Source organism: Engraulis encrasicolus, chromosome 16 (assembly GCF_034702125.1).
Source record: "Engraulis encrasicolus isolate BLACKSEA-1 chromosome 16, IST_EnEncr_1.0, whole genome shotgun sequence".
Taxonomy (NCBI): Eukaryota; Metazoa; Chordata; class Actinopteri; order Clupeiformes; family Engraulidae; genus Engraulis; species Engraulis encrasicolus.
Genome location: NC_085872.1, coordinates 18,429,131 through 18,445,320, shown reverse-complemented (window position 1 = coordinate 18,445,320; position 16,190 = coordinate 18,429,131). Strand labels below are relative to the sequence as shown.

The 16,190-nt window shown below is 46.9% G+C and overlaps 1 protein-coding gene across 2 annotated transcripts in view; it reads right to left on the bottom strand.

The window, feature by feature from the left end:
• Positions 1-16,190, bottom strand: part of eif2b3 (eukaryotic translation initiation factor 2B, subunit 3 gamma) — a 45,561-nt gene that overhangs the window by 4,779 nt on the left and 24,592 nt on the right. For both annotated transcript variants that reach the window (XM_063218930.1, XM_063218931.1), the window contains exons 6-10: positions 8,191-8,280; positions 6,308-6,441; positions 5,903-6,093; positions 5,097-5,159; positions 3,910-4,058 (exon numbers count right to left, since the gene is read on the bottom strand). In XM_063218930.1, the coding sequence (XP_063075000.1) occupies positions 3,910-4,058; positions 5,097-5,159; positions 5,903-6,093; positions 6,308-6,441; positions 8,191-8,280 (627 nt within the window). The remainder of the gene's footprint in view (positions 1-3,909; positions 4,059-5,096; positions 5,160-5,902; positions 6,094-6,307; positions 6,442-8,190; positions 8,281-16,190) is intronic.

Genomic DNA, 16,190 nt, shown 5'->3' with positions numbered 1-16,190 from the left:
CTGGCACTGTTCATTTGCCGATCGTTCCCTATCTCTCTCGCTCCTGTTCACTTCCTGTCTGATCTCACATTGTCCTATCAGAAAATAAAGAGCCCCCCCCCGCGCCCCCCCAAAAAAAGCCCCAAAAAGATTTTTTTGTTTGTTGTGCGGAAGAATTCTTTGGACTTGGCGCGTGTTTAGGGATCCGTCTGGTGCGCTCGCTATCTTCACACATCGCTACAATGGGAAATAAAGGCTCCTGGGTGGCGACGGCACACATGGCTTGGCACAATCACGTTCTGCTGCCAAGTGCACTGCGCCCACTGCAGCCAGCGAAGACAAGAGATAAGGCTGCCACTGCTGCTGCTGCAGAGACGAGGCGCGTGAATATGACTGGAGGGAGGGAGGGAGGGAGGCAGAGAGAGAGTCTGACTGGAGGAGAAAGTCAGGCACGAAAAGATGGGCTGTGTGATAATAGCAACTGAGAGAGAGAGAGAGAGAGAGAGAGAGAGAGAGAGAGAGAGAGAGAGAGAGAGAGAGAGAGAGAGAGAGAAAGCATGTGTGAAGGAGAGAGCATGGGAGAGTGGGAGGGGGGGGAGAGTGAGAGAGAGAGAGAGAGAGATAGAGAGGGGAGGGAGCAAGAGAAAGCATGTGTGAGGAGAGAGAGAGATCGAGAGAGAGAGAGAGAGAGAGAGAGAGAGAGAGAGAGAGAGAGAGAGAGAGAGAGAGAGAGAGAGAGAGAGAGAGAGAGAGAGAGAGAGAGAGAGAGAGAGCGAGCAAGTGAGCGAGCGTGCACTAATTTCCATTTGCTTCCTGTGTGTTCCCTTGATGTGTTGGCAACATATCTATGGCTGTGTCCTGATTTGCCGTAACTATAAAACTGATTGCAAATTGAGAAAAGCAAAGCAGAGCAGTGACATGAAGCCCAAGGGAGGGAGGGAGTGAAAGGAAATGAAAGAAAGAGACACACAGAGAGAGAGAGAGAAACTGTTGCGGATGGAGATCAGTAGACCAGCTCTGTATATGTGTGACTGTGACGTGACGTGTTAGGTCCTGCCACCACTAACACGGGAAGCTTGGCAGAGGGAGGAACACAGGAGCGCTCTATTCAGGTGATGGCAATGTGAGCAAAAGATAGATAAATAGAGATAGATAGAATGAACGAGAGAGACGGAGAGAGAGAGAGAGAGAGAGAGAGAGAGAGAGAGAGTGAACGAGAGAGAGAGAGAGAGAGAGAGAGAGAGAGAGAGAGAGAGAGAGAGAGAGAGAGAGAGAGAGAGACAGACAGAAAGAGAAAGAGAAGGAGTGATGACGGTGGGTGTAGGGTGATGGGGAGATTACAAGGATTGGCGTTTTTTAAACAGAGAGACCACCAAAGAAGCTGTGCTGGAATACCACTAATTACTAACACAACGCTCCTCCTCACAATGACCCCCCACCCCTAGAGCGCACACAAACACACCACACACACACACACACACACAGGCACGCATGCAAACACAGGCACTCATGCACACACACAGGCACACAGACACCACACACACAGGCACACGTACACACAGGCACACAAACACAGGCGCACACACACCACACACACACAGGCACACAGGCACTCATGCACACACACACACCAACTCCTACACTACCCCTCCCCATGTCCCCACTCAAGTGAGATGACACACACACGCACGCACGCACGCACACACACGCACGCGCACACACATGCATGCGTGCACACACACACACGCGCGCTCTCTCACACACACACACACACACACACACACACACACACACACACACACACACACACACACCACACACACACACACACACACACACACACACACACACACACACACACACACACACACACACACACACACACACACACACACACACACACACACACACACACACACACACACGCAGAAATCCGCCACTTTGTAAACAAGCACTCCTACATGCAAACAAAGGGACGGAAAAAATGCAAGTGCCTTCTTTGACATGCCAGGGATTTGCTAATCCCTTCTTACATTTTTTATGTTGAAAGAAAGAATTGCCGTTTCTTTCTTTTCTTTTCTGTCCCCTTTTCTTTCTGTCTGTCTTTCTCTACTCCTTTCTTTTCTTCTCTTTCCTTTTATGCGTGCACTAACTTGGCGATGGGGGTACCCATGCTGGCTCTGGGCTTTGGTTCTTGGGAGTGGGGGGGGAAGAGACTGCGCTCAGACCAAAAGCCCTTCCCTAGGATTTAAAATAACAGACTCCTTTTTCTATTTCACAGTGCTCCCTCGCAACAATTCATGTTATCCTCAGACTTTCACAAAAGCGAGCAAGGACGTCATTTACTCAAAATCTGCTTTAATCTAAATTCTTTCCGTTTGAGGAGGGGGGAAAGTGGTGAAAAAAACGTGCCCCATCCCCCCCTCTTTCCGAAAATAAATAAATGAGACAAGAAATTAGCAAGTGTCTGAAAGAAGAAGACTGCTGGCAAGAATTAGTCTGTGATCCAAAATGAGGAGAAAGTAATTTTGCGTTAAATGTTGCAAACTCGCTACATGACATGCTTGCCACTTTCACTGTTGTTCTTCTGACAACAAGAAAATTGATGTGAAAAGAAAAGGTTATTCCTTGGAGTGAAACAGGGGGCTGGGGCTGGGAGGAATGGGTGCTTTGTGTCTATATTCATCACCTATCTGTGTGTGCTGAGATGTGACCTTGTTCTGGGTCATTGCCTAGCCATGCACATTTCACAACATACGTTTCTGTTTTTTGTCAACACAACAAGAGCTGCTAGCCGGACTAGTCTCCCCCTCTCACCCTACGTCCACCAACCCCAAATCTCACCCACAGGCGGTGCAGACTACAGCGAATCCCTCTGTCCCGTCTAGAGTGGCTCTCAAAACTCTTTTTGCAGTTATTCAGTGTAAGAGTGGTAGCAAGGCTCTTTCAGAGAGAGAGAGAGAGAGAGAGAGAGAGAGAGAGAGAGAGAGAGAGAGAGAGAGAGAGAGAGAGAGAGAGGGGAAAGGGAAAATCCCCTCACCTGTTCCCTCATGCTAAAATCCTAATCCAGAAACCAGCATTAACCTCCAAGTCGAACCACAGAATAAAAAGGTGCCTAGGTGGTTGGCTTGTTAATGAGGAGTAAGCATTTCCCTACCGTTCTTCTAGAAATTAATTTGAACACACCATAGTTCCCATAGAACTCTGGGTTAAAATCCGCTAGTTGTTGTGACATCAATCATAGTGCGAATTCAATTTTTTGGCCAAAATTCTAATCACTTATATGGCTGACTGCAGAAGATGAATGGGAAGTTTAGGGCCTTGGATGATAAAACAGTTTTTATGTGCTCATCATCTTAAAAAAAACCCACAAAAAACAAAGGAAATTGGAATATTCTGACTTTTCAAAATGAATACTTTTTTAATTCACAAATATTGCATAATTCAAATTATTTTTGGCTGGTGCTGAAACATATGCTCAGCACAGGTCACAAGTGAGATTTTAAAAAACAAGTTTTTGAGACTGATGATGGCATTGCAAGTGACATGAGGTGCAGACTCATTGCTACTTTGCAAAGAGGCACTTGTACGATGCCTGAGCATTAGTTAGTGGTTAACCCATTTTAGCCTGGAGCGACATATACGCTGCATTCAGGTTCTTGAGATTTGAGGGTTTTTATTTAAAAAGTGGGTATGTTAGAGCTGAATGAACACATTGTGATGCAAAATGACGGTCCTAGCTTATAAATACAACTCATTTCATGTTTTTCTGTGCTTAGGAGGATGAGAGATTTAGGTTTTAATAGACCCTTTTCACAAAAAGGGCTTAGGCTAAAATGGGTTAAGGAAGTCTGCCCGTCCATCAAGACATGCATTCGACAGGACAGCGAAAGACACACCGTACTGTAGGAAGAAAGAGTGCCAACCTACCCCTCTTCGATAGTCACACCATTCATTATGATGGAGTTGGCGATCTTGACCTTCTCTTTCACTGTGGTAGATGCACCAATCGTTGAGCGTTTAATGGACGTCTTGTCGGATATCTGACAGGAGGCTCCAATTATACTGTCAGCTCCAACCTTTTCCGGAGACAAAACAGACATAATTACAGCTCGAAGGGATTACAGTGTCTTACGCAGCCACTTGATCCTCAAGAGTTGAAAACACAGATACATTTTTATTTCAAAAGACCAGTCAAGTAAGCATGCTTTTCCACAATGTGAGAATTACCTTACGGAAACAAACAAATGTTAACGTGAATGACTGAGCTAAAGAAAGAACCAAGAGAGGCTGAAAGACTGCAAAAAGGGGGGTGGGGTTGGAGAAAAAGAGAAAAGAGAGCAAGAAAGAAGTGAGAGAAAGCGAGAGGAGGACATACTGAGGTCCCCCTTCTGGTGGTTTCCATTAAAAATTCTCTACTCTTCAGAAACTCATGGAGCCCGTTTACATTACCACAATAATCGGGTTATTGGAATAAACAGGTTATTGGAGTCAACGGTTAATTGCTGTTTATATGCAGTCCGTCGGTTGCCTCTGTTCCACTCAAGCGTGTGACACGAATCTAGAATTTAAGGCTTGTGATTGGCATCTTATCCTTCTAGATGTCAATAGCCTGATAATAGCCCGATTATGCTGGATACATGTCTTCAGAAATCCAAAAACCTACCTGTGCAAATTGGATTTCTCATAAACTGATAACGGCAATAAACCGATTAGCAAAACTGTTTATTCAGTTTACATGAGTGCTTGAATAAACCGGTTACTCCAAAAACCTCATCATAAACGGTTTATTGATGCTCATATAAACAGGCTCATTGATGCTTAAATGGATAGGGCGGGTTATTGCTCTTACTCCTGTCAATATATTCATATATATATTCACATAGAATAGAGTAGAATAGAATAAAATTGAATAGAATAGAATAGAATAGAATAGAATAGAATAGAAAGCCCTTTATTGTCATTATACAAAGTACACTGAGATTTGAGCTTCCCTACATGGTGCACAGTTGAAGTGAGCGCAGATGCAAGAAGCAAGTGCTCTTTGCAGACATGTCTAACTATGCCACTGGTACTTGAATTTCCAGGTGCATTCATTGCCGGCAGACCAAGCTTACCTGGCTACGCTCCGACACTACAGCTGATGGGTGGACAGGAGGATCATCGAACAGCTTTGGAGCCTGTTGAACACACAACAAGAAATTAAATTCTCCATGACTTAAATTTCAAACGTTAACCATGTCTTCTTGGCCAGGGCTGTCATTAAACATCCCACCTGGGAAACATTCAATCCTAACCCTAGAGGAAACCTACTTACTTTAAATCAAATCAACTTGACTGGAAAAGACCTGCTTGCATGACTTACATGACGTCTTCATAAATCCTCAAAACTCTCAAACCATTCACATAATAAAATCAGCAATCAGCTCCTTCCATTTCAACATGGCGCCGCCAGTGTTCATGCAGTATGTCTTTAACATCCCACTTTCTATCAAACAATCAGTCAATTAATGATGGTGGAAGCAATGAACAATGATAAGCAAAGACAAGACGCATCTCTTGATTACGTAACAGTTAAGCCCCAATCAGGACCCTATTAAGCCAATGTGGTGCCCCCGAGTACTATGTCTCACTGATGTCCCATTTATAAACCATATTTGTTAAATCTGTGTCTTGTGGTGCCCCTTCACTGGTCATAAATGGTTTGTTCCCCTGGACACTGTGCCGCTGACCTGTACGTATAATTCGGCCCTGGCACCACTACTTGTAACTTCTAAGCTGTTTGTATTTATTTCCAGTCCAAGTTGGTTCATGTTCTCGCCAGCCAATCAGGACAATGCCCCACCACTTTACGTTTGGATTCTCATCCACCTCAGTCAGTTGTCACTTTGAAGGGAGACAATTCTTGTAGTTGTCAGCTCACCATACGGTTGGCCTCAATGTAGGCTGCTAGCGTGTTGACGCGGTAGCACATGCCCTCCTCCATGAGGTGCACGTAGCAGCGGAGCTTCCCGCCATGGTAAGCCTCGTTCATATCACCGTGGTGATCGTTCCAGCAGGAGCGTTCCCGAGCCAGCTGCAGCAGAGAGTCGTCTTTCGAGGACGTGAGGATTTCTGGGATAAAAAGGAAAGGGTTGAGACAACGACAGTGTTATTTTGGAGATGTGCATTGTTGGACTATAAAAGCACATGCAAAATGTGATGATAAAATAAAACAGTACATTGTAGAGTAAAGTGGGGAAAGCTTTCATGTTGCCATACATGATGATGCCAACTACTTGCCAGATATGGTCTATAGTGTGCATAATGGGAGGACCTAACCGCTTACCAAGGTTTGCATTTCGATCTTTTTTCTTCTGGTCCTGGTTGCTGTCGTCCTTAGGCCTCTGCGACTGACTGATCTTGGAGAACTGTTTTCGCACCAGGTAAGGCACTAGCTCTCCCCGGATGGAGGAGATGGACCTAAACACACAAGGACCGATTCAGACTCAACACAAATGAATGCCAATACAGTAGTTTGTGTTCATTTGTGTCTGTGAAAATTCTGAAATTATGACATGAGTCTCTATAATACAGCAAACGTTACGCAAAGTTGCAAGTATGCCACAATCAGTGAGATATGCATTGTCCAGTGCAGATATTGTACGTCATTAGTGCAACATAATGAGAAACATGTAAAACTACTTTGGGAGTAAAGAAATGAACTGCAAATGGCTTTATGGCTTAAGCTACTGCAGTCAGCGTCTCTACTAGCCAGACTCTTCTCACTTCTCGCTTCACATTCTTTTAAGAAAGATTTGAATTTCCATGTGAAAGCAGAGCGAGAAACAACAGTTGCGCTGTCCATTTTTGTCTCCCTCAGAGCAGGTCCTTCAGGCAGGAAGAGTAAGAGAGAGACAGGGAAGGAAAGAAAGTGTGTGAGAGAGAGGGGGAGCAGGAGAGCGAAAGGCAGAGAGAAGACTGGACAGAAAGAGAGACTAAAATGAAGACCTGAAAGGAACTTGGGAGAAGAGGAATGAAACACGACAAAACAGTGAACGTGCACTTTGATGGGAGAAAGAGCACAGCGCAGGAGGAGGAGAGGAGAGGAGAGGAGAGTGTGGGATGAGGGGCGGCAAAAGAGGTTATGGAGCACAGTGGTGGGGTCAGCCTTGATGAAATGATATTTACATCAGTGGCCCAGCAAATTAAAATGTCAAAGCAGAGTAACTGGCCCCTGTCTTCAGAGAGAGAGGGGAGGAGACAGAGAGAGAGAGAGAAAGGGGGCGAGAGCAAGCAAGGGAGACTGATAGAAGGAGAGAGACAAAGACGAGGGGAGAGGGAAAGCACTGTGTGAGTCTCTGCCTCCAGCACTTCCAAGAGGCTGTTGTATCTCAGCATACAGCCCCCAGAAACGACACAAAGCAAAGGCTTGGGAGTGCCTGGGAGGAGAGTGGTGGAGTGGGATGGGGTGGGGTTACTCAAGCAGATTCTCATTATTGGTGGTGGGGGGTGGGAGGTGAGGGAGAGACATAGTCTCTCCGTTTCACATTCAAATAACTTGAAAGAAAAAAAAACTGAATATGGAGTAATGTCTGCAGCTGGTCAGATTAAATGTCCCTTTTTAAAATTCTCTATTTCCAACAGTAGCAGCCCAAAACCCCAAAAAGCAATTAAAGGTCTTCAATAGTCAAAACATAAATGGAAAGAGAAATGAAAAGGGATGAAAATTAATGTGACTGGCTGGGGTGGAGGGGGGTGGCTTTGGGGTTGTGAAGCTTTGACACTAAGCAGTTGCATGGTGGGATGCGGGTGTATGTGTGTGGTGTAGTGGAGGGCAGAGGGCCGAAGCGGGGTGGTAGATGCAGTGACCATAAACCTGTAAGAGGTGACAGGTTGTAAAAGTACTTAACAGCTCGCTCGAACACCTTAGCCGACTCAGAGCCTCTCTGCTCTACTCGCTGCTCCAACTATGCTCCAAAATCTCCTCTCCTTAAGAATGGGCCCAGCAGATGTGAGCCAAATCTAGAGTGCTAAGTGTCTGGGTGATGCATTTTTTTGGGGTTTTTTTTGTCGTTGCAAGAAACGAAGGGGGAGGAAGAGCACTGCTCACTGGGAGAAATGCTTTCCCTCCCTCCTTCCCTACCTCCCTCTTAGGCCCGAAGGGCAGACGTGAGAAGGGTTAACAGAAAAAGGTGTGAGGTTGTTAACAGAGTTGGGAAAACCCCTTACTTGTTGTCTACCAAGAAGTCGACCACAGATCTCTTCAGGCAGTACAGGTGGGCATCCAGAAGGCCTGTCTTGATGTGCATCCTGGGATGTCTAGAGAGAGAAAGAGAGAGAAAGAGAGAGAGAGAGAGAGAGAGAGAGAGAGAGAGAGAGAGAGAGAGAGAGAGAGAGAGAGAGATCAGAACAGAGTGATTTAAGAATGCCAATAAAACTACTCTGAGAGTGCAATATTACGAAATCTGATATGGTAAACCCACAACAGTGCCCCAAGCTACAAAAACACCAGACGCAAGGTCTGAAATATATCAAAACAACCAACAACAACAACAAAAAAAGAAAAGTACTTGGACTTTTCCCCACCACTGAGGACAGATGCTTCGTAATTACACGGTAAAGCTCGCCGTCGTTGGGTTTCGCACGGTCTCTAATTTACCCCCACCCGGTCCACATCTTAATTGCCTTTTTTTTTAAAGGCGCCACACGAGGACCATCTGCACTGGCAGCGCGGAGAGGAAGTGACATGTCAGACAAGGTGAAGCCCTAAGATGGCGACCACTGGCACGCAGACTCTAACCCTACACGCACTACCTGGTTCCTGGTTGCGCCTCTGTAATGAGAGCACACACGAACACATGGTGGAGAAACGAGAACGAGGCAGCCCCAAAACACCCCCCCCCTTGCCCACGGCTTGCCAGCCTGCCCAGGGCTGCTGCCACCACAGAGGCTGGCTGGACGCCAGCAGAGCTGCGAGAGCCCGCCTGCGGCTTTACAGCGCGACACTGACACAACAACGCTACCGCTGGAGCCATCCGCAGACCTCCTGGGAGCAGACCAAACAGGCCTGAGAGAGAGAGAGAGAGAGAGAGAGAGAGAGAGAGAGAGAGAGAGAGAGAGAGAGAGAGAGAGAGAGTGACAGAGAGAGAGAGAGAGAGAGAGAGAGAGAGAGAGAGAGAGACTGCATGGGAGGAAAAGAGGGAGGAGGGAGACAAAAACAGTGAGGGAGCAGAGGCAGATATGTTTAGAGGAGGGGAAGAAGTGAGAAACTTCATCTCCAGGCAAGAGCACAAGAGACAAAAGTAGCACCTGTTGCGAAACCAAACCTCATCTTTTTAGCAAGTAGCCCATCAGCACTCCTGGATTTTTTTTGGACAGAGAAGTCTGGTGGCGACGTTTGAAGATCTGGGTTGCATTTTAACGCTGGGCTCTAACGTCTAACACAAACCTGATGTGCAACACAACACAATCACACAACTATCCACCAGCGTGCAAATACAAAAGGGTGGGTGGTGGTGTTGGGGTTTGTGTTTGTGTGCGAGCCTTCTCTTTTGCCTCGTCTCCTCCTACAACAACAATGACAGAGATGGAGAAGACGCTCCCGAGGAAAAATAAAGCTGAAGAAACAGAAAGCTTCATTAGCGCACTAAATGGTCCCAGACAGCAGACAGCAGCAGACCTCCTCCGCAGCGCAGGCCTGCAGTACAGTAAGAAGCAGTCAGACAAGGCCAAAAATGACATGAGGCCAATCTGTATATCGAGTTGAACAGGCCATTAAAAAAAGTGCTGGACCCATCACTTCACCTCCCTGCCATCAGTGACAAGCAGTAGAGGATGCTAACAAACTCTTCTGTGTGTGTGTGTGTGTGTGTGTGTGTGTGTGTGTGTGTGTGTGTGTGTGTATGTATGTGTGTGTGTGTGTGTGTGTGTGTGTGTGTGTGTGTGTGTGTGTGTGTGTGTGTGTGTGTGTGTGTGTGTGTGTGTGTGTGTGTGTGTGTGTGTGTGTGCGTGTGCGTGTGTCCATGTGTTGGGGTTACACAATGCACACAGGACCTTACGAGAAGCAAGTGCAAGACAACACACAGTGAGCGCCCTTCTGTCCCCACCACGACAGAGCTGCTCTCCCTCTTCTGGTGTGTGTGTGCGTCTACGTGCGTGCGTGCGTGCGTGCGTGCGTGTTCGCGTGTGTTCGTGTGTGTGTGTGTGTTCGTGTGTGTGTGTGGTGAATGGTCTCTGACACCGTGGAGCATCATCATCGTTGCTGCTGCTGCTGGCGCCGATCTTTAAAACAGATGCAGCCTCGTATAAATCACGCCACGGAAGGAGGCGAGAGAGGGAGAGAGAGAGAGAGAGAGAGAGAGAGAGAGAGAGAGAGACAGAGACAGAGACAGAGACAGAGACAGACAGAGACAGAGAGAGAGAGAGAGAGAGAGAGAGAGAGAGAGAGAGAGAGAGAGAGAGAGAGAGAGAGAGAGAGAGAGAGAGAGAGAGAGAGAGAAAGTGTGTGCATGTATGTCACCATGTGTGTGTGGGGCGGGAGTATAAATAAGCAAAGGGTAAATTATGACGACTTCGGAGCTGTTCCATCAGGCAGGCCACAGTGGGGGCCTCATGCCGAATTCCTGAAAAGCAGGGAGGTGTGGTGGCCGGCCTGGACGACAGCAGAGGAATATTCCACTTCACACGTCCACATATGGCTATAGGGCTCTTACAGCACAGCGTACAGTATGCACCCTCTCCCTTTCACTCCAACACACTGGCGTAACGCAAGTACTTCAGGCCCCCCTGCCAGCTACCAAGAATGGGCCCCCGAACAAAATAAGAGGGTCTAATACCATGTGGAGGGTGCCCGTTTCTTCAAGTCAAAGGCCTATGTGGGCCCCCCTGCCTCGCAGGGGCTGCAGGGGTATACTTTACGCCCCTGCTCTTACACACACACTCACTGTCACACACACACACACACACAACTGTTACAGGCCAGCAGGTTGCTGTATCATGTGCCATGTGTGTGTATGCGTGTGTGTGTGTGTGTGTGTGTGTGTGTGTGTGTGTGTGTGTGTGTGTGTGTGTGTGTGTGTGTGTGTGTGTGTGTGTGTGTGTGTGTGTGTGTGTGTGTGTGTGTTGTAGGCCAGCATCCAGGAGGTGAACGGAATAAAAGCATGACTGAGATTTATGGGAACACCCAACATGTGACATCATAGCTTGGCACCTGCGAACCACAACGGTTGTGAGCACGAGCGTGTGAGCGTGTGAGCGTGCATGTGTGTGTGCGTGCGTGCGTGTGTGTGTGCCTGTGCTCGCATGTGGGAGGAATATTGGTAAATCTGGGGGGGGGGGGTGCATCTGTGCATGCAGGAGTCTAGTGTCTGTCTGTATGAGTAACTGTGAGTATGACTGTATACAGTACGGTGTACATTTGAATGAGTGCATATCTGGTGTGTTTGGAAAGGCATTGTCAGCCTGACTACGTATGGTGGCCAGACACAAGCGTGTGCATGTGTGCATGTACGTGAGTGCACGTGTGCGCATGTGTATGTGTGTGTTCGTATGTGCATGCATGTGCATGCATCTGCATTGCAGGAGCTTAGACAAAGGCATCGCTCTGTCGGTGAGGCCACTGCAGGCAGGCGAGTTAGCGAATGAGAAGAGTCATAATGGGGAGTTGGGGGCGGGACGTTTGGGAGCTCTAATGGGGAGCAGGCAGGCAAGGCAGCAGGGTGCCCAGTTTGATTGACAGGTGCTGCTAACGAAGAGGGCCACCATTAAAGCTGACCAGGGGCCGGGTGAGGACAACCTTAAAGGTGCACCGTGTAAGATGTGGCCAGAGTAGGTATTGCAGCTATGCTGCTCATTGAAACTGTGCTGCCTATTGCCAAATTTGATCTCTTCATGAATATTAATAAATAATAAACCAATATGTACTAGTATGACCAAAGGATGCAAGTTTTGCAACTAAAAATGCCTATTTCTGGAAATTCAAAGTGGCACACCATGGAAACGATCCTCCTTTTCATGTATTGAAAATGCAATTTTCCCAGTCATAATGAATACTTAGAATCTAATGATGGTGGCAAGTATTTGTTAAAAAAAGGTAACATTTGTGAATGGACAGCGTGAATTTCCGAAAAGGAACTACTAAAAATATTACACAGTGCACCTTTAAATGGGGATAGTACGCTGTACGGTCACACACGGCCATGCTTGCAAACACATTAGTGTCTGCTGTATGTGATTAGTCCTTTTATCAGACCTTACCCTTATGTACTGAACTCATTAAAGGGGCAAGGGAGGAGAGAGGGGAGAGGGGAGAGGGGAACATGTACATGTCTGAAATCCCTGCAGAGTGATTAAAAAATAAACGGTGTGATGGAGGTGATGCTCCAAAATGGCAAGGGAAGAATGACATTCTTGGTTCGTCAATGGAAAGTTGTAAAAAAAAAAATAATTCAACTGTAGCAGTGAAGTGTTAGCCCGCCGATGTTGTTTCCTGCCGGCTGATCGAAAACAGATTTCGGTACTAAATACTTTCTCACAACTTCTCCATCCTCTGATGTCACTGGATTTCCTCACAGCTCTCCTCGTTCCCGTTTGGACCGCTCACTACTGGCGGACAGAGAAGCAGTGTGGAAAAAAAGCAAAAGAAAATGGCAGAAGAAACATTTTGGAAAAGCCTGAAGGCAGGCCAGGTTGTGAGTGAGCAACCGTGTGTGTGTGTTAAGGGTCGACCGATATATCGGCCGGCCGATATATCGGGCCGATATTAGCGTTGTTCAGGTGTATCGGCATCGGCCGATACACATGGCCGATACGGCCGATACGCACCCAGCGTCATTTACAAGAGTCTTTCATGCAGATTATGCACAATTTTGTTTATTTATTATTATTTTTATTTTTTTTACACAACTAAAGACTATTAAGAGTATGTCATGCACATTTTTGTTTATTTATTGTTATTACTATTATTTTACATTTTTTTGTTACTTGTTCTTAACGTCAGTTCAGTCACTTGAAATATTTATTATTTTATGTTATTCAGGTTTTATAAAAGCACCAAGACACGTTATTTTTGTATTACTTGGTTGTTCATTGTTCATTGTTTTTTACTTAAAGTTCTACCTCAATTTGATTATGTTAAATAAATGGCTATTTATTTTTAACTTGAGACCTGGAATATTTGTCATTTTTTTAACTTTTTTTTTAACCCATATCGGTATCAGAAATCGGGTATCGGAAATCGGGTATCGGCCATGGGCCATGGGGAAAAAATCGGTATCGCATCGGCCATCAAAAAACCCGTATCGGTCGACCCCTAGTCCGTATCAGTGTGTGTGTGTGTGTGTGTGTGTGTGTGTGTGTGTGTGTGTGTGTGTGTGTGTGTGTACATCTGTCTGTGACTCATTAATGGCTTAGATGGCTTACAACTAAAAAGTCAGACACACACACACACACACATACATACCCTGTCTCTCTCTCTCCATCTCTCTCTGTCACACACGCACGCAGGCACACTCGCAGGCACGCACGTATGTACGCACGCACACACGCAAGCACACACACACACCTCTACATCTTGGCATTCTAGTACAGTGAGGTCATGCACTCCAGGAACTCTCTTTTCTTCTCTTCTGAGGGGGACAGAGACAGCAGCGGCCAAGTCAACAGCAGCAGCAGCAGCAGCAACAGCAGCAGGGCAAATTGACTCAATGGTCGCCAGACAGGCCAAGCTGTGGGCCTGCGCCCAGTGCTCGAGTTGTAAAATGAAAGCAGGGGGGATGGTCAGAGATGGATTTTTGAAAATGTAGTAGTTAAAAGTGCAATTTTAACACAATATGTGAAGAAGGGATGCCTGTTCTAGAAATGGGATGATTGTTGACCATTTTCATTGAGGGGGATGATTTCATACCATTTTCATTGTAGGGGGGATGGCATCCCCCCCATACCCCTAAAACTCGAGCCCTGCCTGCGCCACACCCCAGCTCCTTTGTTCTTGGCACTTACTCACGGCCCGCTCCTCTCAGTACATAACGGCACCTCAGAGAGTAGAAGAGGAGTGCAGAAACTGCACCCACCTGCTTCGAGCGGGAGCGGTTGTGTGTGTGTGTGTGTGTGTGTGTGTGTGTGTGTGTGTGTGTGTGTGTGTGTGTGTGTGTGTGTGTGTGTGTGTGTGTGTGTGCGTGCGTGCGTGCGTGCGTGCGTGCACACTTGTCAGGTCAAAGAATGGTGTTTTCGGTGGACATATAAATAGCCATGAGACAGGCTTGGATCACACCTGGGCAGTCATGGCTAAGCCGCTAGGGCATAAGACTTGTAGCCCAAAGGTTGCCGGTTCGACCTGCCAGTTTGGTGGGGGTTTTAATTAACCGGTGCTCTTCCCCATCCTCCTCCATGACTGAGGTACCCTGAGCATAGTACCGTCCCGTCGCACTGCTCCCTTGGGGCTGCCCCCTTGCACGGGGGAGGCATAAAATGCAATTTCGTTGTGTGCAGTGAACACTTGGGTGCTGTGTAGTGCTGTGTCACAATGACAATGGGAGTTTCCCAGGTGGGCTTTCACACATCACATCCATTTTAGACGAAGCAAAGTTGAAAGAGGGAGCTAGGATAAAGCAGGGCTTTGCCAGATTGAGTGTATGCTGCAGCGTTACAGTGTAAAGAAGTCTGCAGCTTGGTGGCCCAGAACAGCAGCGTTAGCATCCTGGAGCTTTGGATTCAGCCATCTGTAAAACCTTTACTGCATTTTCACCATGAGGGTGTAAAACACACGCAGCCACACACACACGCACACACACACACACATGCACACGCACACACACACACACACACACGCACACACACGCACACGCGCACACACGCACGCACGCACGCACGCACGCACGCACGCACGCACGCACACACGCACACACACAGTGCAGCTCTCAGTCAGAGAAAACTGAAAGGGAAGCCTCTTCACCTGTCACCAATTTGAGGTGGAAAGCGGAGCATGAGCGTAGGTGAGCAGAATCGGTAGGAACGGTTCAGAACTGTAAAATCAATTCAGAGGTCAATTAGCATCACATGTGCGGCCTGTTCCCCAGCCCCCCAGGTGGAAACGAGAGGCATGCTGGGAGACGCAGTCATATGACCCCCCTGGCACACCCCCCGACCGGGGCCTGGCAAGGCAGGGAGGACACACCCAAAAGAGGCCCATGAAATTATTACCGTTTTGGGAGATTCATTCGCAACAAATGGCACAGAACAAATAAGCACTGAATAAATACTGTAGATCCAAACTCATTCATTTTCACAAGTGGTCAAATATGGGTCAAATATCTGTTTCTGTGCGGTGGCTTCCACCAACAAGGTTACAATTTTTCTGGTGTATCCTAGTTTGATTGCTCGGTTTATTTCTCAATTAGCAGAATTAAACAAAAACTATGATGACACTTTCACGGTGTGCAAGAAGTTGGAGGACTGAATACTGATTCGATGTTAGGACTGATCTGGATCCTTAATTGGCAACAAGATATTGCCAGACAGAATCTACTTTAAGGTTTTTTATTTGCCCTTAGAATTAGAAGGCAGAAGGGAGTCAGTATGAGCTACCTTTCCAGAGGACTGCACTCTCTGAGTGCCATTGGCGTGTTCCAAAGTCCGCACAGTGCACTGTGTACTGAGGTTGAGTGCACTCTCCGCCCTCAGAGAATAGGCAAAATTCTAGGGTAAAGAGTAGGTCCAAATCACGTTCTGTCTGTTACTCTTCACGGAAATGACGGTTGACGCATATCATCACAGTTGCAGTAGGTTAACAGGCAAGGCGAAAACAGAAGTGACTAGATTTAAAATCAATGTATTTTGCACACGGCTTTCAGTACAAAACACCACTAATGCTACACTGTTAACGTCAAACCTTCCATCTGTAGCCGACATTGTAGGTCTCACAGTGGTCACAGTCGAAGTGCTTGCTCTGTGCGACATTGTTTCTTCGTCAGACATCGAGGACAGTTTTTGCACACAATATGGTAGCTGTTGAGTGTGAAAAAGTACACTCTGGGTACAGTTTGCCGCGGTTAGAAATGGAACGGCCTTCGTACCCAAACACAGTACGGAAAATGGAACATTATTTCAGGCCCACATTTGCATTAACCAGGAATTTATTGGTGGGACGTATTTGCTTGTGCTGGTTCAAGTGGCATGCACAAAGAAAATGTATGCAAACTAAGGGTCGACCGATATATCGGCCGGCCGATATA